Source organism: Bicyclus anynana, chromosome 21 (assembly GCF_947172395.1).
Source record: "Bicyclus anynana chromosome 21, ilBicAnyn1.1, whole genome shotgun sequence".
Lineage (NCBI taxonomy): Eukaryota > Metazoa > Arthropoda > Insecta > Lepidoptera > Nymphalidae > Bicyclus > Bicyclus anynana.
This window is the reverse complement of record NC_069103.1, coordinates 12,549,347-12,574,365: the sequence shown is the minus strand read 5'-3', so window position 1 is coordinate 12,574,365 and position 25,019 is coordinate 12,549,347. Positions and strand designations below refer to the sequence as shown.

General features: G+C 36.7%; 1 protein-coding gene across 2 annotated transcripts; it reads right to left on the bottom strand.

Moving 5' to 3' along the window:
* Positions 1-1,012: 1,012 nt before the first annotated feature.
* LOC112054338 (eIF-2-alpha kinase GCN2) lies at positions 1,013-24,114 on the bottom strand. 2 transcript variants are annotated; one of them, XM_024094096.2, is made up of 28 exons: positions 23,942-24,114; positions 21,564-21,718; positions 20,421-20,556; positions 19,709-19,813; positions 19,345-19,472; positions 18,768-18,913; positions 17,880-18,384; positions 17,004-17,123; positions 16,219-16,348; positions 15,503-15,625; positions 14,769-15,041; positions 13,909-14,006; positions 13,417-13,637; positions 12,816-12,953; positions 12,691-12,734; positions 12,048-12,280; positions 11,042-11,306; positions 10,476-10,627; positions 10,074-10,204; positions 9,537-9,716; positions 8,747-8,967; positions 8,260-8,399; positions 7,379-7,553; positions 6,556-6,773; positions 5,990-6,081; positions 5,474-5,592; positions 4,715-4,893; positions 1,013-4,020 (listed from the first exon to the last, which is right to left on the bottom strand). In XM_024094096.2, exons 1-28 carry the CDS (start codon positions 23,993-23,995, stop codon positions 3,873-3,875), a joined length of 4,629 nt encoding a protein of 1,542 aa, XP_023949864.2. In that variant the 5' UTR covers positions 23,996-24,114; the 3' UTR covers positions 1,013-3,872. The 2 variants fall into 2 exon arrangements, with proteins under 2 accessions (XP_023949864.2, XP_052744054.1); XM_052888094.1 differs by lacking the exons at positions 1,013-4,020; positions 4,715-4,893; positions 5,474-5,592; positions 5,990-6,081; positions 6,556-6,773 and having other exon boundaries at positions 7,391-7,553; positions 8,264-8,399.
* Between the last annotated feature and the right edge of the window lie 905 nt (positions 24,115-25,019).

Here is a 25,019-nt window from a genome sequence, read left to right as displayed (position 1 = left end):
ATGTCCTGCAGCGGACATCCATCAGCTGATATGATGATGATGATGATACCTTTAAACCTAATCATGAAGTTATAGATTAATTTGGTATTTCCAGACCCCTGAACTACGAAGAAGTCCTCGACTACCAAATGGTGGTACCCTGGCGTCGCGCTCGACTCTGCCTGTTGCTGGTCTTCTGGGCGACCATGGCTGTGTTCCTCTCCATCATTGTATCAATGCTGATGCATCACGACTGCACCAAGGACCTCGGACCTGCGCCTGCTGTTCCTCCTGTTCACATGTCTTTGGCACCATTGATACATTAAATTAACTTAGTCTTAATTTATATTAATGTTGTATATTAATGAATAGCATCATTATCCAAAGCGTTTCTCCAAAATTAATTCAGGGTGCTCGGCACTATTAAAGTGCACGGTAGACTTATTTTAGCAAAAAATATATTTAATTTCATATATTTTAATATGTGTAACCTACTTGTTTCATGCGGAAGCTATGTCGATTTAAGACGTCACGTTTTGACGTAGATTAAAGTAAATAGACGAATCCTTGGAGTGTTGCTTAAAACAGAATGTAACAAACAAAAACCCTTAACTTCTGAAACTTGTGCTAGAATACGAAGTTGATAGGAAAAGGAGTCCAACATTTGAAAAAAAAGCATTAACTTTAACTAAAACTGTACGAAGTTTTCATTTATATAATTATTACAAAATTCATTTATATCAATTAGGTTTAGTTTACTAGCACTTTTGAAACGTCAAGTTATGTCCTATAATGGTGATAATTGTAAATTTAATTTTAAATGAAAAACTTAAAATTGAAAGTTATGGGCTTGTGAAACAAAAATCTTAACATTGTCTCCTTTTATTAAAGTATGCATTATTTTAATTCGCTAGACGCTTTCTGTCTATTTGCTTCTCTGTCTACGATTTGTAATCAACTGCCTACGTGACTTATATTTAACAAAAACAATGTATAGCAATCCATTGTAGATAAAATGAAATAAAAAAATGTGTACAGGTATTTAATATTTTTTTTATTTAAAATAGAATTGGTATTAAACACATACAAAATATGACTTTGTCTACATACATTTTTAGTTATAAAATGTAAAAACTTAAACAGTTTTTGCCTTAGTTTTAAATGTCAATTTAAATAACGAAATGATTCAGAATGAATTTCACTTTATATTTCTTGAATTTCATTTTGTTTCAAAACAAATCGTTACTTAAACCGATGTTTACATGTTCTATTTTATGATGAAGATATTTATGACAGTTATGTCGTAAGGAGGCATTAAACGTTTGTGTATAAACTAAAGAAAGGTTAGCACAACAGGAAGGTATTTTTAAATTATTTAGGAACTTTATTTATTATTTAATAAGAATAAACCGTTTCTTAGCGACTGCATGATAATTTAATATTTCTCTGTATTCTCCTTCTGTTTTACACACCAACGCTTTTCTGTAAATACCTACACTTTATCACTACAAACAAAAAATAGGCGTCATTATAAAATACAGCAGTAAGGCAATATAATATTCTTTTTTACTAATATTACACTACACTAATACATTTTGTAGATAATTTTATCTACACTGAGGAATACTTCTAGGCCTAAGATTCACACCAAGAGTTTATGAGATAGTTTAGTTTACATAACGCTCTGTTTCATCTCATCCTAACAAACGAGATAAGATAAATAAATATCGCTCCCTCTTTCGTCCCTTCACAAGGAAAGGGATACCACAAATATAGCTCTTTCTTTCTTACATTCTATCACAACGAAGGAAGTAAGACTCTCTCGTTTGTCCCATCGCTACAACAGACATAGAACAAAAATCGCCCTCTCGTTCGTCCCATCGCCACAAAAGAGATAAGATAAACATCGCTCTCTCGTTCTTCCCATCGCTACGACAGATATAAGATAAACTTCGCTCTCTCGTTCGTCCCATCGCCACGACAGAGATAAGACAAACATCGCTCTCTCGTTCGTCCCATCGCTACGACAGAGATAAGACAAACTTCGCTCTCTCGTTCGTCCCATCGCCACCACAGAGGTAAGACAAACTACGCTCCCTCGTTCGTCCCATCGCCACTACAGAGATAAGACAAACATCGCTCTCTCGTTCGTCCCATCGCTACGACAGAGATAAGATAAACATCGCTCTCTCGTTCGTCCCATCGCCACGACAGAGATAAGATAAACATCGCTCTCTCGTTCGTCCCATCGCCACGACAGAGATAAGATAAACATCGCTCTTTCGTTCGTCCCATCGAAACGACAGAGATAAGATAAACATCGCTCTCTCGTTCGTCCCATCGCCCCGACAGAGATAAGATAATCATCGCTCTCTCGTTCGTCCCATCGCCACGACAGAGATAAGATAAACATCGCTCTTTCGTTCGTCCCATCGCCACAAAAGCGATAAGATAAACATCCTTCTCTCGTTCGTCCCATCGCCACAAAAGAGATAAGATAACATCGATCTCGTTCGTCCCATCGCCACGACAGAGATAAGATAAACATCGCTCTCTCGTTCGTCCCATCGCCACAACAGAGATAAGACAAACATCGCTCTCTCGTAAGTCCCATCACCACAACAGAGATAAGACAAACATCGCTCTCTCGTTCGTCCCATCGCCACGACAGAGATAAGATAAACATCGCTCTCGTTCGTTCCATTGCCACAAGAGATAAGATAAACATCGCTTTCTCGTTCGTCCCATCGCCACAACAGAGATAAGACAAACATCGCTCTCTCGTTCGTTCCATCGCCACGATAGAGATAAGATAAACATCGCTCTCTCGTTCGTCCCATCGCCACAAAAGAGATAAGATATACATCGCTCTCTCGTTCGTCCCATCGCCGCAAAAGAGATAAGATAAACATAGCTGTCTCGTTCATCCCATCACCACAAAAGAAATGAGATAAATATCGCTCCCTTTCTTTCCATCGAAACCAAATAGATATCATAAATATCAATCTTGTCTTTCGTTGGAATAGGACGAAAAAGAGACACAAAATGATCTCGTTATTGGCGCGCATATTAGACCTATATAACACAAAATAGATCGTGACATGGATCTTTAATTATATAGTAACTCTGTCCGTAGATATTGCTTAAAACACTGATAGATATTATTTCAGAGGACTTCAGGATCTAACACAAAGATGAGCGTCGTAAGTATACCGTGTTTGTCTGTGACCATAACTTCCAAACATATTGAATGCGGATTATGCTAGAAAGATGATTTAAGTAAGTTGTTCTGGTATTTGTACTATTGACTGGAGATATATTTTTGTTTTGTTTTGATATATTGGGCTGCATTCGGGAAACTTCGCGACATCTTTTCGTCCGAAATTCCTCAGTGCCTGAAGACAAATGTCTTCGAACAGTGCGTGTTGCCAGTGATGGTTCCGAGACTTGGTCGCTAACTATGGGCCTCATAAGAAGGCTCAGAGTCACACAGCGGGCGATGGAACGAGCTATGTTAGGAGTATCTCTGCGTGATCGAATCAGAAATGAGGAGATCCGCAGAAGAACCAAAGTCACCGACATAGCTCAACGAGTTGCGAAGCTGAAGTGGCAATGGGCGGGGCACATAGTTCGAAGAGCCGATGGACGTTGGGGTCCCAAAGTGCTGGAATGGCGACCCCGCACTAGTAAGCGCAGTGTTGGCCGACCCCCCACCAGGTGGACTGACGACATCAAGCGAGCCGCAGGGATTCGCTGGATGCAGGTGGCTCAGTATCGTGATGTTTGGAAGTCCCTACAAAAGGCCTATGTCCTGCAGTGGACGTCCATCGGCTGATATGATGATGATGATGATGATATTTATATCACGTTTTTATATAAAAAAAAAACAAATATCAAGTAATCATGCGACAAATGGAGTCGGGTATTGAAAAGAGAGCGTATAGCTGCGTCTCATCTGCACTTCTGCTTTGATTGACTTGCTTGGCTATGTTGCTCAGTTCTCTGAGTGCATCTTCTAGAATGTTCTGGCGTTTTGGGTATCTGGAAATAAAATTGTAATGTCAAATGTGTAATGTCTTACAATCGAAATCGGGATAATGACATGTTTTTAAATTGTACATAAATTAAGAGTATGCTAATAGTAAAGCAATTTTGTAAAAGTAACAGGATATCTGCGATAATTACTTTCGGAGCTACAGGGATTTAAAGGGTCAGATTTGTGGCACTGCCACAGATCCCGATTTAATGACGTCATAGGTCATAATGATTGTTAGATTTGTATGGGCGTTCAAACAAAATTACTAATATCTTTAAATGAATGAATTTTCTGAATGAAAATTGAAAACTGTATGAATTTTCATGTAATTACGATATAAGGTTTTTAATAGATTTTGAAATTTTATAATCTTATTTATTTTGCAAATATCCAGACAATTTTTGCTTTTTATGTATAAATTAGTTAAAATTGACCTTATTTACCCGAATGTATTATAAAAATCAATATATTCAAACCTATCCTACCCCATCATCCCCATTATCTTAGACTCGGTCAGGGCCCTTAGACATACATAAAATATGGTGCCTCTTTAGAAAGTATCACCGCAGTTCGAGTGCGGGTTTGTGTGACCCGGATATGACACAGTGAGGGTCTGAATGACCCGGCTTTGACTCATCAATCACCAACTATTCCGCTGCTAGTTGCGTGCCGGGTCTGTGTGATCCAGCTGAGACTCACCTATCACAGACGGGCTGGAAGGCACGGTCGAGGCGGGCCCCCTCGAGGGGCACGCTCAGGTTGGCAGCTAGCGCGCGCACGCAGCTCTCCTCGCACGCCAGCGCTAGTACGTTGACTCGTACTCTGTGCAACACTTGCAGTCCCAGGTTCACTAATATCGAGGTCATTTGGTTGTTTATCTAGTGAGAAAAATAATACTTTTTGTAACAGAGTTGTGAGTTACAATAAATAATTGATTTATATTACTACTAGCCGACGCCTCGCGGTTTCTCCCATTTCCATTTCAGTGAGAATCCGGGAATAAAATACGATACTCATAAATAACGTGGCTTTCAAGTGGTAAACAAATTTTCAAAATCGGTTGAGTAGATAAAAAGATTACCCCCTACAATACCACAAACTTTACCTCTTTATAATATTAGTATAAATATAAATAGTGTTTGTATGTGAAAATTATGAAGGTAAATGCCGCCATAATATACTCAAAGGCACAATTATCCACCCATTTTAATATACTCGCGTCATATTAGTGAGCGGATGATTGTGCCTCTGAGTATATATTATTTCTGAACTACGAAATTTATTTTTTTTGAAAGAAAAATAGTTTAGTACAGAATGGACTTTGATTAAGCACGGTATTGCTTCATTGTGCTCCAAAAATAATTTTCCACACTAGAGGGAAAAACAGATTTTTACAAACTGATTTCACAGTGCAAAGTAAACTTTTCCGATGTAATGAGATGCAAAATGACCACTTACTTGTACTTCACATTGTCTCTTGTTGTTTTTGCTGATCCTTTCACTCGCAGTAATGAAGGTTACAGATATTGTTGGACTGTTCGACTTCTCGCCTTCAGGCCAACTCGTGGTACGAGTCCCTGTTTGTGAAAAACACAAAATATTTATGTTAGATATCAAAATGGAACATTAATGAAATTAGATAATCCAATTCAATACCACTTTCTCACTTAAAAAGACGCCAAGGAATTCGCACGTATGTTTAATAATTAATCTACGCATTTGCCAAATATTGCTTATTTCGTGAGCTCGACCCCGTGTGAAAAGTAAATAAATAAAGACTTTAATGTTTTCTTGACCTAAAAAAACTAAGTTTAAAAACTATAATCCGACTGACTACCTAAAAAATAGGTCTAAAAAGGACGAAACAAGAAATAATTTAGGTAGATGTCAAGAAATGCATAGGTACAAAAATGGCTAAAGTAGAGCTAAGGTCCTCAGTAGTCTCAGTTGAGAAATTTATTTAGGAAAACTTACCACAGTCCGTATTTCGTATAATTTCAGGACTCCTCAACTTCTGTTTCACGAACTCTATGACCTCTGTTTGTAACACTTTGAATTCACGTACTCTGCAATGACATAATAAATTCATATGTAATTTTTTGGTAAAATACCTTTCCAATATATTTACCTTTAAATATATTTTTTTTCAATGTTAATCATTACCCATGGATTCACTAGTTTAGTATTTTTTTATTATTTTCCTTGTTCACTTACATCGTAAGCATCGCTATAAAATGAACGCTACCTGGCCTTTTTTTTTAATTAGGAAACTAGCTTCAAAGCTAGTTGAACATAAAAATATACATAAAGCGCCATCTATGAGCCTCAGGCATAACTGCATCGCAACAGGTTCTCGAAGCGCACAAAAAAGGTTCGTTTCAAAGTTCTCTAAGAACGCCATCTATTGTTAGTTTAAAACAACAAACACTGTTTCACTTTGCCTATAGATGGCAGCACGCATCAACCGATAACTTTTGTAATGCATTCATTAATATTTGCCTCAAATCAAGTGTGCGTAAAAAATTTTTTGGAAAACTTACCCAGTACCTTCCCAGAAGGAAACAATAACATAAAGGTTGTCATGCACCAACACAACAGGGGCTTTAGTAAGATCGTGAGCATCAGCAGGGTTCGCCGACCAGCATAAAGCTGAGTGTCCATTGGCCCACAGCTCGCGAGCTATCTGCGCGCGTTTCGCCTCCGAGCCGTCGCGAATGGCCTTATTGCCATTGCAGACGGAGACGCATATGGTGTTACACTGTTTGGAACAATGGTGCATGTATATTATGTATTTATGTAAAAAAATGTGTATTTTGTAGTGTAAAAAATAATTAAAAACATTTAACTGAGTTCAAAAAGAGTGATATAAAAATCTAAAGTAAATATGCTGACTAAATTTTAAGATCGTTGCCAGTCAACCATATGACAAACATATCCTACTAATATTATAAACGCGTAAGTATGTAAACGCGTGTATGGATGTTTGTTTGGATGTATGTTTGGATGTTTGTTACTCTCTGATGCCGCAACTACTGAACCGATTGGCTGAAATTTAAAACGAAGATAGTTAAAGTTAATACCCCAATTTAACACATAGGCTACCTTTTATCCCGAAAAAATCCATGGTATTAGCGAGATTCGCGTTAAACTGAATTATGCCTGTAATTTTGCCAGTAAACCGAAAAAGCCTCCTCAAACCGGAAAACAGCATTGCTGCTGTGCAGCAAACACCAGCATGGTAATAGTTTTATCAGAGCTCGATTACAAAGACCTTTACATAATTAAAGATTCCTCAAAGATTCACTCGATTCAAATTAGAAAAGGTACAAAGAATATTAATAAGGAAATAATAATAAATCATACCTCGCTGTTTTTGATCACAGACGGAGGATTAGGGAACACCTCCATATTTTTCAAAATGGCCGCCATCCTCTCCAGGGACATAGAGAATCCAACTGACGTGCACTTCAGCTCTGCGTTGTTGTGTTCCTTTTCAACGCGCGCCACCTTCCAGAACTCTTCGACTAAATTATCGTACCTGTGTTCACGATGACTAGAGTTAGACCTCAGAATATAGAAAACTCCAGAAGGATATCGCGTAAACTCAGACTAAATACATAAGGACTAGTATCGCACCAAAATTCACGAACAAATTTTTCTGTCATTTTCTAAGGAAAACGAGCTTAGATTTCATACATATCTTATACTATGAAGCCATTAAAATTACTCTTTTTTGGTGTAATTCCACGAATAAGCGATAAGTCATTGTAATTGTGTATGCCGTGTTAGTGAAGTGCAATTTTTAGACACAGTGCGTGCTTTATAATGACGGCTTGAGTTTTTGGTGTTTTCAGTATTCTGAGCGTTAGACATGGTGGACACCCATTTGTCAGGTGTCAGATCCCAAGGAGGATACAGATAAAAAGTAAGTATTTCCTGTTTTTTACAATCTGGGCATTTTTAAGCAAAGAATGAAATAGACATCTTCACCGACGCATATTCGGCTCCGACTCCGGCATGAAGGTCATAAAAGCGAGTTGACTGAAAAATTTTAAATTAGCCGGCGCCCCGCGGTTTCACCGGTTGCTTTAACAATTTTGGGTAATAAACCCCAAAAATGACTGCAGTTTAAAACCTCATACATTTAAGTAATCAAAATTTTAATTTTAGGGTTTTTTTAGGGAAAAATAAACTAATTTGCGTTTATACTATTCTACACGGGGCGTAAATTACAAAAAAAATACCTGCCACCGGCTGCTATTAGATCCCTGGAGCGATGTTTAGTGGTCGAACGGCGTTCGTCCCTGGACACCGATATCTTCCAGAACACCCCGCAGTGTTGCGTTGCATTGTACGCAAAAAAGGGGGCTACTGTTATAGGTACCTGGAAACGGCATTACAGTTAAATCAGATATTTAGTCGATCGGGTGATAGTTGGAAGGCGCATACATTCTTAGCAGTGATTGAGAATCCATAATACCAAGGAAAGAGTTGTATTTAGCGAGCGTCTTCGCGGTTATGTGCAAGTGTCATTGTCCTTAAATCTATGTGTTCAATAATACTTGGCAATCAGGAATTTATAAGGAATTCCCCACCAAAATAATTTTACGCAACGCTTCTCCACGACCGTCTAAAAATTAAAAATTGACAGGCACGTTGGCTACCATCAAACACAATATTAGTTACGCCACAGAATATAGCAAGGAGCGTCCAAGAAATGTAAGTACTTACTTCACAACCCAAAGCGACTGCATGACTGCATACAGCCTCCAACTGTCGTATTGCCCTCTCCAAGGTGGAGCCCCACTTGTCTCTGCCCATAGAGCCGACTAACTCGCGCACTTGTTTGACGGGCACGTCAGCTTCCATCAAACGCAACATGTTCGTCTCGTCACGTTTCGACACACAGAGCGTTGTTAGGTGAGTTTGTAATTGTAGATTTGTTATGCGCCCTGAAAATAATTTTATGAAATAGGGTAGTTTGATTCATATTAAATTTAATATAATTTCGTATCGTGGAATAAGGGTCCGAAATATATCGATATCATTTAATAAAAGTTAAGGATTTTTTATAAAACTTAATTTAAAAATCATGTATTTTTCAAATTATCCGAATGTCAAAAACGCTGTCGTCAATTTTTTGACGTCACAATGTTACTTGATGTATTAAACTTTCAAACTAATTCTTAACTAATATTTTTGGTAAAGGATTTGTTAATGTGACGTCATGAAACAGTTGAAATATAGACCATCATGGCCGACAGAGTTGTGGCTCAAATAAATATTTAAAAATTAAAATTTTCATATAATCACGTCTCTAAAAAATATGATGTTTTTTTTTCAATCTAGTAGAACGATAATGATCAATTTAAGACCATTTAAATAAAGTGTCAACTAGCTAACTATTGTTGAATTTATATCGAAATAGATCAATAGAAAATAAGGTCACAAATTCGATAAGATATCTCTCTCATTAATCGCGATAGGATTAAACATATAGCGAAGCATAAAATTAACTTACCTAAACTGACATCTACCAGAACAGGGTATATAACCGAATGTTTGTCTTGGGGCACACCACAGGAAAGCAGCAATGTCTTCAACAAGTCTGTGTGGTTCAACTGTATGGTCACTTTGAGGGAACATTCGAGAGCCGCTCGACTTGCCACTACCAGGAGCTCAGCATCGGGCCAGAGGGTTTCTTTAAGAAGTCACGTCAAATAAAATAATTAATTTAATAAAAAGTTGCCAGTCGTAGTATTACGAGCTTTTCCACCTTAAATAGAAATGCGAAAAGACATTTTTACAAATACAAGCCTTTAAGACAATCGAAAGAGCGATGTAACATGAGTGAGAGATAGACAAAAAAACGTGGCAATTGTAATTGAATATGTTTGTCCCGTTCGCACGACCTCACAGAAACGCAATCTCTCAGTGGACGAATTTTATTCAGAATTTCAACAGATTTTCAAGAAGGTGGAGGCTTTATAATTTAGATGTAAAGAATTACCCTTTACATCTAAACGGTTAACTAAACCCGAAAGGTTGAGTTTCGTACCTGTCTTTGGAGCGACGATATCGAAGGCACATTCGATCATCTCTCGCGGGTGGAAGCCTTTGATAGCTTCCCTATACACGCGGTCCACAAGATAGCGTCGCATGTATTTAGTGCCCGAGTATGCAATGTGTCTACAACAAGAACATAGACCGTTTTTTATGGTCAATATTACATACGATTGCACTGAAATTTGGTGTGCTAGAGTATCTATCTAAATAATAACCAAAAAGCTGATCAGATGATGGAATAGAATGGGAGCCATAGAAATTCTCAAGCTCAAAAAGATAAAATCTGAGTTGTGCTTAGCATATATAAACCAAAACAAGCACTTATATTGAGCTTGTTTTTTTTAAATTGGTTATTAAAATTATGTAGGTATGACTTATTTATCTTCAGACTTACCTTGCAAACGGTAACCGTAGGTCATGTGGCAGATGGCATATGGACCCCGATGACGTCATAACTCTGACCGCATTGGGATACTGATCCCATCGCTTAGTGCGAGGAATCATCAGTGGAGGTGTGAACTCATTTGCGCCGTGGCTTTGGAAGACCTTGAACAAAATGCCGAAATGTTCATCTGTTAGTAAAAAACATGGGTCTTCACTAGACAATAAAGGGTAGTGTTATGTTGTTTATTGTATAAATATAAATAACTCTAATACTGGTTTGAAAAGCAAAATGTTCATAGAATAGTTGGCAATTAACTCAGCAGAATATGCTGTCCAATTTTTAAAAAAAGCAACATCTTATTTTTAATCAAAGAGAAACCCGACACTGAGCTTAATTACAACACTTTTTAAAACAGCAAACACTTCCGTATTTTCTAAAGCTGTGATGCGCGAGATCTTAACATAACAATAGCAGGAACTTTTGTACGCATAAAAAGCTCCTGACATGAAGACTAATACCACTGGTTGTCCCAAGAACCAAGCTTACTGAAAGCATGGGAGTAAATATACACTGACCTTAACTACCAGATCTTTTAAAGCAGCTAGCACTTCCGTGGACTTCGTCTTCAAGTCCCTGTGATAGAGGAAGTCCTCAGCTGGTGAGGGTTTCTGCTCCAGACACGCGGACACCAGTCGCTGGTAGTTCCTGGAGCCACGCTCGCTGAGCGCATGGGACAGCACCCCAGAGAACGTTCCTTCGGGAACTGCTCTAGGGACGTGTTCTGATGACAGCAGCTCAGCACTCGTTGGCCGGAGACTTGGATCGTGATTTAGGAGCCATCTGTTTACCAAAATATAGTTCAAAACTAGAAACATGGTTTCGATATGTTGAGTATAATTACCACAAAAGTAAAACGCGATGAAAAACATTAACACCGGAGATGGCCTTACTAAAACGAAACTAGATGTCGCTAAACTAGACGCAATCATATTATTTCATTGAAAAGTATAGGTACAAAATATAATGTGGATACGTAAGAATGTAATCAAAATTTAAAAAAAATTACTTATATTACATACAAATTATATAAAACTATCACTAAATACCACACTTAACATCAATGGAACTGATGAGTATGGAATTTACCATTGATGAGTCAACATGATGCTCTGGTTTTGAAGAAACTATGTTTAGGGTAGAACGTAGAAGGTAATATAGGAAATAATCTGTTGTAAATTAAATATTTATTTAATTTACAACAGATTAGATCTTCGAAGATGGTTTAGATGCTTAGAGGGAAAAGGGATTTATAAGGCGAGGATGAATATAAATGATTAAAATGGGGAAGGCCTTCTTGGACCAAATCCAGGAAAATGCCGAAGGCTAGGTCAAGAATTCCTTAATTTGACGAATTTGTCAGAAAAGGTTGATGAGAATGGAAGATATGCAATGATCGTAGCAAGTGGAAGGATGTCTCTACCTACTCCTATAAAATTGAGGCGTATATTTTTATGTATGTAAAACGACCTAGCCAATTACATTAACTAAATAATATGCTGCTATAAATTTATGATTACATACCTTATAACATGTATTTGTTTAGAATTTTCATCTCTCTGAAACTCCTCTGGTATCACAATCTCTTTCTTCCTCAAAGTAGTGAGCACATGATGTCTCTCCGTGCCCGTATAGAACGGCGGGTGAAACATTTCGAACAGTATGATGCCGAGAGAGTAGATGTCGACTTTTTGGTTGTATATCCCTTTGTTTGCAGACTGTTGGAGCTCCGGCGCTACGTACAATCTAGTGCCAACCTGCAAGATAGAATGTTGGAACCGTCATCCCATCAGAATCAATCCACGAGTTTTTGGACGTGGTGAGAAAGGTTAGGTTAGGCTATATATAGTTCACCACACTTCACTATTAAAGGTTAAAGATGCTAGAATTTATGTTCTTGGTTCTCGCTTTTTCATATTATTTCTGTTTGAAATGCTGTTGTTCAAAGAAGAATGGTTTAAGCATCTGTTAGCAAGGTCTAATGCCGTAGACATCTAGCGAGCCAGTATTTTAAGATTATACCATAGAAAAATTGAGAATGCAAACAGAACGACGAGAGAATGCAGTTATGCGAGAATTCTTAAGCAAGCTTCCTCAGGATGTTATCACCATTAAAGCGTATTCAAAATGAAATATACAGTAAACAGAGTTTTATTATAACTCTCACCTGTCCTGTCAGAAGTCCATCGCCATCTTCTTGCGACTGGATATCTAAAACACAAAAATAATAATTATTATTCAATTAATATCCTTTGCCTTAGCTTTGGTCAAGGAAAATGTGCAATATCTAACCTTCAACCTTTAATCCACTGAACACCTTGGTAGCAAGCCCAAAGTCCCCGATCTTAACGTGGTCATTGGAGTCCAAGAAAATGTTAACCGGTTTCAAATCTCTATGGATCATACCTTTTTGGTGTACATGAGCTAACCCTGTAAAACAAAAAAAATATAAATAATTAATTAGTGACAACGTCGTAAAAAGCAACTATTGATTGTTTTCCTGCTTTGCTCCGTAGATTTTAACCTATTTTTTTGCTAACACAAAAATGGCTTAATCGATTAGAACTTTTTGTTTGTTTGGCTGAATACAAGTGGTTTAGAAAAAGATTATTTGGTGGTTTTATACTGTTGTGCCTTAGTCGCGTTCATAGGCAGAAAGCAGTTTGGCGGGCATAAAACTCCAAATGCTAGTGCCAGTGTTCTGTAGTGGGTCATTATTCTAATGTATATAAAAGCGAAAGGTCAGCCATCACGAAACGAAGACGAAATTTAACAGAAATATAATTTATAGTTAGTCCGCTAAGAATGCATCTTGCGTCAGGGCCGTATTAAGGAGGGTCATGATGTGGACGTTGAATGAATGGCGGAAGTTTTGAAAGACTGTTGCTCGTACCTTCCAAGATCTCCCTAAAAAGCCTCCAAGGCCTAACATTCTCCTGGTATAATCCATTATCGATTGCCTGCCTCAGTGTGTTCTTTTCGCAGAACTCCATTTGTATGTACAGAACTTGTTTGGACATCGGTGGCTGGGTTATGGTTTCTTCTGACGGTAAAGTTTCTGATTGTTTTGAGTTCTGTTCAAACTCTATTGCACTGCTCGACTCCTCTTCTTGCCTGGAATTTGGTTGGGAAATTTTGTTTATTTAAATGTCTCTGGAAACCTACGATGAAATTGATAAAGACCTTAATTGTCTGATAAGATCTCCTATGACTAGAGACCTGATGGGGTATACTTTATACAAACTTGTAAAGTATACTTTGAGGGTTGGGTTAAAATTATTTTTACGGTATATTTTTTCATGGTAGGTAAACTGGCATAATCAAACACTATCAAAATCATGCTTCAAAATGGAGTAGTAAAGTTCTGACGTCATTCCACACTCACTTCATAATGAACAGGGGCTCGTCGTCATCATCGGAATCCTCTTCTGTATCTGAAGATTCATCAACCGGTCGGCCTGGCATGGACCATGTGCCATTAATCTAAAACAATATCACTTTCAATAAATAATATATAGTGCGTGTGCGTACACGTGTGTATTTCACATCGTTGATCAGATGATGGACGTCTAATGCTGGACATAGGCTTCTTGTAACGACTTTCAAAGCCGCTAACATCCAGCGCTCCCTACAGCCTGGTTGATGTCGTCGGTCGGTTAGTGGGGAAATTGATGCGGGGTCGCGGGACCTTGAAACTTTAAAGTTTTTCGACTCTTCGAGCTATTTACTACACCCATTGTCACTTCAATTTCGTTGAGCGATGACTTTGGTTCTTCTGCGGATCTCATTTCTAATTCGATCACACAGAGATACTCTGAGAGCATAAATCGCATCATTGAGTGGCCTTCTTATGAGGCCTATAGCTAACGGACAAGTCGTATGTAGGTCATCACTGTTCGAACATTTTCTTCTTCCACGCATTGTAATACCGGACCACGTCTCGTGGTTCGGATGCGATAGAAGTTTCACTTATCTAAAGATTTTCTTAATTGATTAACTACTTATAGAAGAGCAGCTCAGCTGAACATATTGGCCGAGCTTCGCAATTATCTCCATTAAAAAATGTCGCCTTTATTCGCCAGAGTCTTGTCAACGCTGCTTTCCTGTATCTCCCCCTCGCACTCAATCTCCGTGATCGTCTCTATCCACGCGGTATAGTACAGGAGTACGTTCTCATGATTCAGACACAAGAGAAGCTTCACTTCTCGATTGATTTTCTTAATTAATTATAGACGAGTATCTCACCTGAACATCTTGGCCGAGCTTCGCAACCACCTCCAATAAACTATCGCCTTTATTTGCCGGAGTCTTGACAACGCTGCTTTCTTGTATCTCCCCTCCACTCTCTGTCTCCGTGATGGTCTCTATCCACGCATTGTAGTACCGGACCACGTTCTCGTGGTTTAGACGTGACAGAAGCTTCACTTCTCTATTGATTTTCTTATTTAATTCAACGCTTTTAGGATTCAGCTTTATGTGCTTGATGGCGTAGAAACCGCCGTCAAGTTTGTTTCTCACCTACAATATTAATTACTAGACTTAGGTTTATACTGAGATATATGATAAAGCTCAAGTCTTTAACGATTATTATTAGATTTGAATGATAATGACCGGACCGACGGCTTAACTTTCTCTCAGGAAGTTACATTCAGGGTGTAACACTACCAACATCCCACGCTGAGTTAAGAGTTTTTACTCATAAATTTAAATGCTCAATATTTCACAACTTAACCCAGAAACCAGGGCCCGTGATCCAAAGCCACTTTGGATCACAGTAGACACTGGATCAAAGATTCAGGTAATCTTATTTAATAATAATTAAGCCAATATATCTAAAGGTAAAGCTCTTTGGTTGTTACCCATTTTCAAATCAATAGAAAATACGATGTAAGAATCTTGAGGATTCTTAAAATATCTTTTATGCCAAAATATGTTTTACTTGAACCTCTAACTTGTCACTGTATGAAAAACTTACATACCTTCAAGACATCACCAAAAGCACCTTTTCCAATCCAGTCCAACACTTCGAAATCGACGCTAAGACGCGACTGACCGTTGACTAGCGTGACTATATCGCGTACACGTTTCGATCCATCTTCGTCCTAAAAATGTTAAAAAAGTCATAATTCGGTCGACCCTTCAGGCCATATCCCTGCAACTTCCAGCTAATTTTGAGCATGCCGAAATGCCGCGAAGTTCTTGGAGTTGTTTTAGTATAAAATATTACAATTTTTTTAAGATTTCTCTAAATCTAGCAATTTAAATTGGTTCGAAAAAACGGCATGAAATTAACATCTTCCATACTTAGTACAAGAGAGAAATTAAAAAACAAGAGCACATTCATTATAATCCAGTGGGTCTATACAACCCGGTTCCACAAGTGGGTAATAATCGACAAATAATGCGCTTTCGGTAGCGGGGTCAGTCCAGCAACTTGGAATGGCAACGTCGATTGGCTCATCGAATTACCTGCCCCGCCCATTGTCACTTCAGCTTTGCGACTTGTTGAGCTGTCAATAACTTTGATTCTTCTGCGGATCTCCTCATTTCTGATTCGATTACGCAGAGAAATTCCAAGCAAAGATCGCTCATCGCGTTCTGAGTGATTCTGTGCTTTCTTATGAGGCCCACAATCAGCAACCAAGTCTCGAGTCGTAGATGCTGTAACTAGGTATTTATAAGTTAGATTGTTTACCTCAGAACCACTGTCGGCTGCCAGTTTCTCTTTACCATTGGGCATACTAGTGGGCGCTGCGTCTCGTAAAAATCCATGATCGACTAATTGTTCTGCCGTCCATTGGTAATGTTCATCTTCCATCAAACATCTGAAGTACAACACTGATTTAATTATCAAATCATTTTAAACAGTAGACATAAAATGCGCACCACATCTCGATAGCAAAAAACTGGACAAGAGCAAGTCGGACTCACACATGAGGGTTCCTTACGAAGCATTCTTCATAAATCGAAAACACCATAAAATCAAAAATCTGTTTGAGCACCAGGTTTTGAAACCAGTGGTGTGCACAAAGTTTATAAATAGGGAAGGCATTATATTTTTAAATTATATAATTTCTTATCCAATACAGGGTTGTAATGAATTCTCGTGTTAGACAGTGTGTTTATGTGTTTAAGAAGCCACTGCATGGCACGGTTAACTGAATTCAAAATTGTGCTTTAATTACAAATGTAGTTTTAGATGTTTTCCTATATTAGTAGTAAAGACGATATTACTTGCCAAATTTCATACTTCCAGATTAATGGGAAGTACCCCTTAAATGTTGATTCCCTTGAGAGTCGAATTATAAATAAGGCCATATTATCTATCTTTACATTAACTTATTTCACAGTTTCAAGGTACTGTAGACCTAAGTATAATATGGTTTAAATTTTGTAACAAGGCGTCTTGATAGCCAGAAACAATATCCAATAAAGTTTCTGTGTTTGCCTTAAGGTATGGAATCCTAAAAATAAACTAACCTTGAGAAGAAGTCTTTAGCTGATCCAGGCAAATCAGGTGGTACTTCACGGCCAGGCTCCTCAGACACTATCGACAGTAACAACTGCGCCGCTGCATACACATCTTGGGATTTCGTCTGTCTAGGTACAGGCAGGTTATTATAGTCTGGCAAGTTCGTTGATAACACTCCCATGATATGCGGGCGACAGGGGGAAAGACAGTGCGTGTGTGGTCCGTGCATCAGTCGTGGGTTTTTCAAAAATCGCTAAAGTGTTACAAACGAAGCTGCCAAGCTATAATATTGATTCAACTTTGAACAACATCCCAAACAGCAACTTAAGCTGCAAAGATTCTGTGAATCCTGTTAGTCCATAAAGTTGGAGGGGCGTACTAAAAAAAACCGATGGCTTAAAGTTACCTCAGAAGATTTTTACAATCACCATCTTTGCAACTAGATACTGACAATTTCTTGTAAGAAAACACCAATATTTTATAGCTTGACTAGAGGACAATGATAACGCACAAGCTTAACGCTGCACCAAGAAAGCAGCATCTTTTGTCTTTCCCATGCATAAAACTAAGAGCCGTGATAGCCCAGTGGATATGACCTTTTCGTCAGATTCCGGAGCGTGAGGGGTCGAATCTGGTCCGGGGCATGCACCTCCAACTTTTCAGTTATGTGCATTTAAGAAATTAACACGTGTCTCATACGGTAAAGGAAAAACATCGTAAGGAAACCTGCATACCAGAGTTTTCTTAATTTCCTTTGTGTATGAAGTCTCCTAATTAGCATTGGGCCAGCGTGGTGGACTATTGGCCTAACTCCTCTCATTCTGAGAGGAGACTTGATCTCAGCAGCTGAAAATGGGTTGATGTAGATGATGCATAAAACTTACCGGTCACAATAGGTTTCTTCTTCAACCATCTCTGTCAATCTCACATCAAGGGCTGCACCAACCAATTTAACAGCACCGCTGTCTTCTATAAACACAGTCTCACTTCGAACATCTCTATGCAACACATTGACGTCATGCAACTCCTTTAGAGCACTCAGAACACCTAAACCTACTTGCCGCACTAATTTCAACCTTTCCATCTTGTCACCAAAGTTCGATTTCTCTTGAAGATACTTTAGGGATGCTCCGAGAACGTAATCCCTGAATATGTATACGTTTTGTCGACCCGTTTTCTTTGACTCAGTTATTGTTTCCATAGTAATATAAGGCACTAAGGATTTGTGTTTTATTCGACACATTGCTTTTAAGTCTTGTTGGAGAGCGTTTAGTTGTCGACTTCTTGTTTGGAAGTCGTTAGAAACATTGAGGTGCCATTTTTTCGCTATAACTCTTTCTCCGTCGTCATCTATTGCTAAGAAAGTTGTTGCACCATTGGACGAATGTCCTGAAATATTGAAAAATTTGTTTAAGAAAAACAAATAATGTATATTAATTAATATCTCTATACTACTACTTAAATATCTATTGATAGATCTGTACTATGATTATATAGAATATATTACTAAAGAATAAGTAAGTCAGTTAAGAAAAATTGTTGGATAGCAGCCTTTTCATTGAAAAAGGATATATATGAGATCAAGTAACAACCAAAAGGGGCAAAGCATCGATGAATAATATAATTTTTGCAAGAAAGGAAATAAAATATTTAATTTGAATGCTGCAGTAGTTGCGCTGCGCTGCATGAAACGAAAATTAGTTTATTTTAAGTCAATTCGTTTAAATGTCTGAAAGTTAATATACATACATACATAAAAAAAAAAATTATACCTATACAGTTTCCAACATAAACTTTTTTATTATTCCTCTGCGAATAACGCAGCAATTTAGTGCCTTTAGTGTTGCAAGTGCAAGCAACTGAACTGGTATTTCTCTTGAAAATTTTCTTCACTGGCAACATTCTGTCGTCTGCATAGCTGCAAATGTTAAACGTACAATATAGTTTAATAATGTGCTTGCTATTGTTCTCTTTATCTGTACATTATCTTGAAAATTCTATTATAATGAAATATATTCGAATATAGAACAAACAAACGAAAAACATTTAAATAATGATCAGAAATTATACAAAACCTAACAGACGCCCCCGACTCCGTCTGCGAGAAAATCAGTATAAGTTTTCATCCTTTTTTCAACCCCATTACATTTTAACAATAGTCAAATGTTACAGGGGATACCCCTGTAAACATTGACCCTCTTTTATATTTTTGCGACAAAAAGTAGAGTGTTCTGAAGAATAATTAATCTTTAAATTGTTTTGAAAAAAAAACTGACAGCCGCATTTATGGAATATTTTATATTTCATACAATGCTAAAATAGTATTGATGTAATTAATTACAAACTCACTATAAAAGTTTAGGAGCATCTCCATGACCATTTCTGTTGTCACTGTTGGGATCTGAGCTGGATGAGCTATCTATGCTTCCTCTCATTGCTTTTTGGCAGCGTTCAATCTCTTCCTTCATTTTTTGTAGCTATAATGAAGCAGATTATTCAAATTTTCAATTCAATTTTATATTATTTTCAAGTTATTTAGTCAACTCATTGTTATACAGTAATATATGTGTTATATACTTACTAATTACACATATAAGAATAATATTAGCTGCAGAACATTTAGTGATACCAGTAGTTTTAGTTTTTAATCATAATTAACAAAAATCTGATTATATTACCTTGATTTGCTTTAAATTATTAACTATTGCATTACCTCCTCATTTTCCTCATGCTGTTTTAATTTTTCCAATTCATCTTTTTCTCGCACCATCTCTTCGTAAAAAGATAATGTTGGTCTGTTATGTTTACCTAAAAATTGCTGTAACAGAATAAATTTGTTTTTACTTAAATCTGTATTTATAAATAAAATAAGTTTTAATTACTGCCGAATTGTTACATCTTATACTTAATTCATAGTTATTTTTTATTTCTATTTCATAAAAAAAAACCTTCGAAATAAGCCTCGCCTATCAATCTCCACTTTTTAATAGTTTAAGTAGGTATGTTATTTTGTCAATGATAATAAATCTTTTTTTGTATATTTTGTATTGTTTGAAATGGTATCTTCTTTCCTGGGCCTTTTCCGCACTTGGCCACTAAAGGTTAGTTGTTGTACGTAGATAGGTATTTTCTATTATTTTATTTCATTATTTTTGTTTAAAAGAAATGTATATAGCAGAACAATGTTTTGCTGTAACTTGCTAGAGTGCGCACAAGATAAGTTTGCGCGTGGCCAAAATCAAGAACTAATCAAATGCCGCCATCTTGTCGTCTATCTCTATCTATCTATAAGCGGGTAAAAGAGATCGCAATAAAGCTGGCATCAAGAGCGCCACCAGTCCCTAGCTGACTTATCTTGCTCGCACTCTAGTATTCATATTAATACCAACCCATATGCTTAGCTGTTGTTGTTTATTGACTCTTACCTCAGTATGTAGTGCTAACTCAAATATAATAACTTTACCGCGCTGCTCTTTAACCAAAGTCTGCAATTCTCCTAAGAGTTTGTGTGTGTTGTCATCTGATAATCCATAACTACTGTTTATTAGTATATTTGGAGGTCTGAAAAACAGAATATTATAATGTCTAGTTACTTGTAAATAGGATGGTGATAGCTTGAAAATAACTGGCTGAGTTGGTGACTGAACTGAATTCTGACTTTGGACATTTAAAAGCCTCATAGCTTTAATTAAACTGTGTCATTATTTCAGTACTTCTGTACGAATATTATAAAGAGGTTTGTAAGTTTTTAAATGGTTCTTTGGAACTACAAGGCCTGTAGCCATGTGGCAAATCGATTCTTTTTCTACAATCGCAAACGCTTTGAATATTAAATTATGTATGCATATGACATTCTGTATTAACAGATCATGTGATAAACTGTCGATCGGATCTGTCATTACCATACAGCAGTGGCGTGCATAAGGTTCTCGATCAGGGTATGCACTAGTAATAAAAATTAACGAAACTGCGAAAATCTTCATTTAATTAAGCATTAAGAAAACAACTCTTAGGGTATGCAGTACTTTAATGCATGTATGAAGTGCACGCCACTGCCATACAGTTTGTTAGTTTTCAAAGCTTTAGCGTTTGTAGAAAGAGAATCGACGTGCTATATGGCTACAGGCCCTGATCTGATTTTATAAATCACTAGTAGCATATACTATAGCTGTGCCAGCTAAACATTATGTATATTATGTATATTAATATATATAGTAATACTTATCTATACTAATATTATAAAGCTGAAGAGTTTGTTTGTTTGTTTGATTGAAGGCGCTAATCTCAGAAACTACTGGTTCGATTTGAAAAATTCTTTCAGTATTAGATAGACTATTTATCGAGGAAGGCTATAGGCTATATAATATCCCCGTATTCTTACGGAACGGGTTCCACGCGGGTGAAATCGCGCGACGTCAGCTAGTATACTAATAAAGAAGAAAGTTTTGATTGATTGATTGATTGATTGATTGATTGATCGATTGATTGATTGTTTGTTTGCATTGCTCTAAAACTGCTAAACAAATTTGAAAAATTCTTTTACTTCCATAGATTCACAGTGAACTTACTTATCAGGATAGTTATGACAGCACTCAATTTGCAAAGTCACTCCACAATGCACAGAGTTAGAGGTGGGCTGCAAATTCAAGAGGACATTCAGAGGGCGCCATTCGTTCCAAGCTGACTTTTTTCTGTTGTCCACCACTGCTTCCTCATATATTGACTGGAACAAAATACATTACACTGTAATAATAATCCTTTTTTCTTCTGGGTTTATCTGTGAGCTGTATAAGAAGTATAAGCAGACTAGCGGACGCCTGCGACTTCGTCCGCGAGAAATTTAGTTTATCACAAATACCTCGGGAACAATGGATTTTTCCAGGATGAAAAGAAAATTTCAGCCAAATTGGTTCAGTAGTTTCAGTGTTAAAGAGTAACAAACATCCATACAAATTAATTACTCATGACCTCTTTTATAATTCTGCCTGATGACTCAATCTCCTCGTTTAAGAGCTTTGAGCCTGATAGCTACACCATTGTCATTTTCAATGATCCAGACCCTCGATTGTCCTCGGTTGTTAAAGTATCTATCTCAAATTATGGTAAATAATTCAATTTAATTGACTATTATAATTATAATTAAATGTGGATATATAATAATTGAAGTGGATATATAAGACAGTGGTCCTGGGTTCAACCCCTGGTGGCAATGAAAAAGGTTTTCTTAATTGGTCCAGGTCTAGCTGGTGGGAGGCATCGGCCGTGGCTAGTTACCAACCTAAGAGGGAAAGGTATACCTCTTAAGTGATAGCATACTGGTACAATGTCTTGTAGAAACAAAAAGGGGTGTGGATTTTCATCCTCCTCCTAACTAGTCAGCCCGCTTCCATCTTAGATTGCATTAGCACTTAACATCAGGTGAGATTGTAGTCAAAAACTTGTAAAGAATAAAAAAAATCCTTTAGGTAAAATTTACTTATCTGGAAGATTGCTTTAACAATAAGACAACCTTTATAAATAGCCATTTGCAAAAGTAATTATTACTTATATTGTACTTTTTGTAATGCAATAAAATTTGTGTAAATTTTATACAAATTTTAGACAAACTTATAATTACTTATTCCTACTTAGTACTACTTATTAATGAGTAATGATTATTATTAAAAGTCATTAGCAACTCCACTGTAAACAGGATAATAAAAAAATAGCTAAATTATGTTTTTTTAACTATTACATTGTCAGCTGACTGCTGACATGCATAAGTACAATTGCTGACAATGTATTAGTAAATATGACTTATTTAAAAAAGTGCTTTCATAACATAAGTGAGACAAGTTAAGATCATGTGTGACCTGAATCCTTAGTGAACATGTATTGTTTAAGATGTCAACAATATTTTATACAATAGATATTTTACATGCCTACAAAATCACAGCAAAATGTGATCTGAATGATCTACGCCACTACACACACACATACACAATTTTGTGTTTACTAACACTATATATATATGTATATATAGATTTTACACTTTCTGAACACACAACTTGACATTATAGACAATATATATAACCCATATTCGGCTCACTGCTGAGTTTGAGTCTTCTCTCAGAATAAGAGGGGTTAAGCCAATAGTCCACACCACTGGCCCAATGCGGATTGGCAGACTTCACACATGCAGAGAATTAAAAAAAATCTCTGGTATGCAGGTTTCCTCACTATGTTTTCCTTCACCGTTTGAGACATGTGATATTTAATTTCTTAAAATGCACACAACTGAAAAGGAGGCAGAGGTCATATCCACTAGGCTATCATGGCTTCTTCTATTCTTGTTCACTATGTGACTACTTAAGTAAAATTAAGACAAATTTAACAATTTTAAGCCACCTTTGTATGTCTCAGTTTTGACACGTTAGTAACATGTCTAAAGTGTAAAATCTTTGTATGATGCAGGAAGCTTCTTAGAACACAATATTGATTTATGGTGTACAATATTATTTATAAATTTATGGTGTGTGAAGGACAAAATAGTAATTGAGTTCGGGTATAATGTATAATGTATATAATATATTATAATATATCTAATACCACGATTTCAATAATTAGATATAGACAGTAAATGTCCTGTAAATGCAACAATTCTTACTTAGAGTTATATTTTGTAAATAAACAAAAACCATTTTATTTGTTCTATTCCAATGTATAACAGAATTCTGAGTAAATAATAGGTAAAGACTAATCGTCATCAACCCATATTCGGCTCACTGCTGAGCTCGAGTCTCCTCTCAGAATGAGAGGGGTTAGGCCTAAAAATAAAGACTAATATATTTTATAAATTAACAAAATTTTTATAATAAAATAAGCTACAATTTTGTTAATGTTGGCTAATTTTCAATGTTGTTTTTAGGTATTCATAATGTTGGCAGAAATAATAATATGATATTACCTGCAATGCGAAAAGTTCATTGTCTTGCCTCTCTTGATTACTTTCTTCACACATTTTAGAAGCGATTTACATATTTAATAAAGAAATAATTCGCTAAATTGTAATATTTTTTTACTGTTTTCTTCTTTCGCCCATTCGCCGTACCATATTTTCTAACTAAACATTCACTGACACTGACAATGACATTCACAATTGACAGATTGACTGTTGACAGTTGACTTTGACAGTCTAGAGACAGTCTAGAGCTGACACAAATCACACTACAGTTCTGAAATTCATTAGTTTAATAAGTTAAAACATAAAAAGAACAAAGATAGAATATATATGAAATTAGAAATTTAAAACAAGGAATAGATTTCGACATAAAATATCTACATTCAATAATAATTTCTATAACAAGAACAAACGTCATTACTATTCTGTACCGACTCTTAAATTTATGGTCACTTTAAAAAAAACTGTTATAGATTTCCAAAAGATGGCGTTTTCCAAATTACATTAATTTAAACTAATATTTGAAAGAATGCGGTAAGGTATGTACCTATATGTGTAAATAGATAATATGTAAGCAAAACACAAAAAAAGCTACCTATTTTATTTAAAACTATTGTCTGCAAACAGATTGTCTGTCTGTTTGTTTGTCTGATCTTTGGAACGTTTGAGCCGATATAGATATGAGGGTTTCACTGGAGGATGGAGGAGGTTATTGATATTATGCAACATTTTAAAAGTACCTACCTAAGAAGTCGAGATTTTTTTTCCATTGACAAGAATATTAGAGATCCTACTGGAGTGGACTCAGTACTTATCAGACTTAAATGTCAAGATAGCTCAAGAATAGATGGTTAGTTATCATTATCAACCTATATTCGGCTCACTGTTGAGCACAAGCCTCCTCTCAGAATGAAAGTGGTTAAGTCTAGTCCATCACGCTGGCTCAATGCGGATTGGCAGACTTCACACACATAGAGAATGCCAAAGCACTATTGTAGCCTGCGGCGCCTCAACCACCTGCTGTATAAGACAAGACCAAAACTCAAGTGGCAGAAACATCAAACACCACACTGTCATATTTGGC

Coding starts and splice junctions, on each gene's coding strand:
- LOC112054338 (XM_024094096.2), bottom strand. CDS start 23,995: ATGTGTGAAGAAAGTAATCAAGAGAGGCAAGACAATGAACTTTTCGCA. Junction 16,349..17,003: donor GCTAAAGACTTCTTCTCAAG/GTTAGTTTATTT, acceptor GTTGTACTTCAG/ATGTTTGATGGAAGATGAAC. Junction 15,042..15,502: donor CTTTTGGTGATGTCTTGAAG/GTATGTAAGTTT, acceptor TTAATATTGTAG/GTGAGAAACAAACTTGACGG.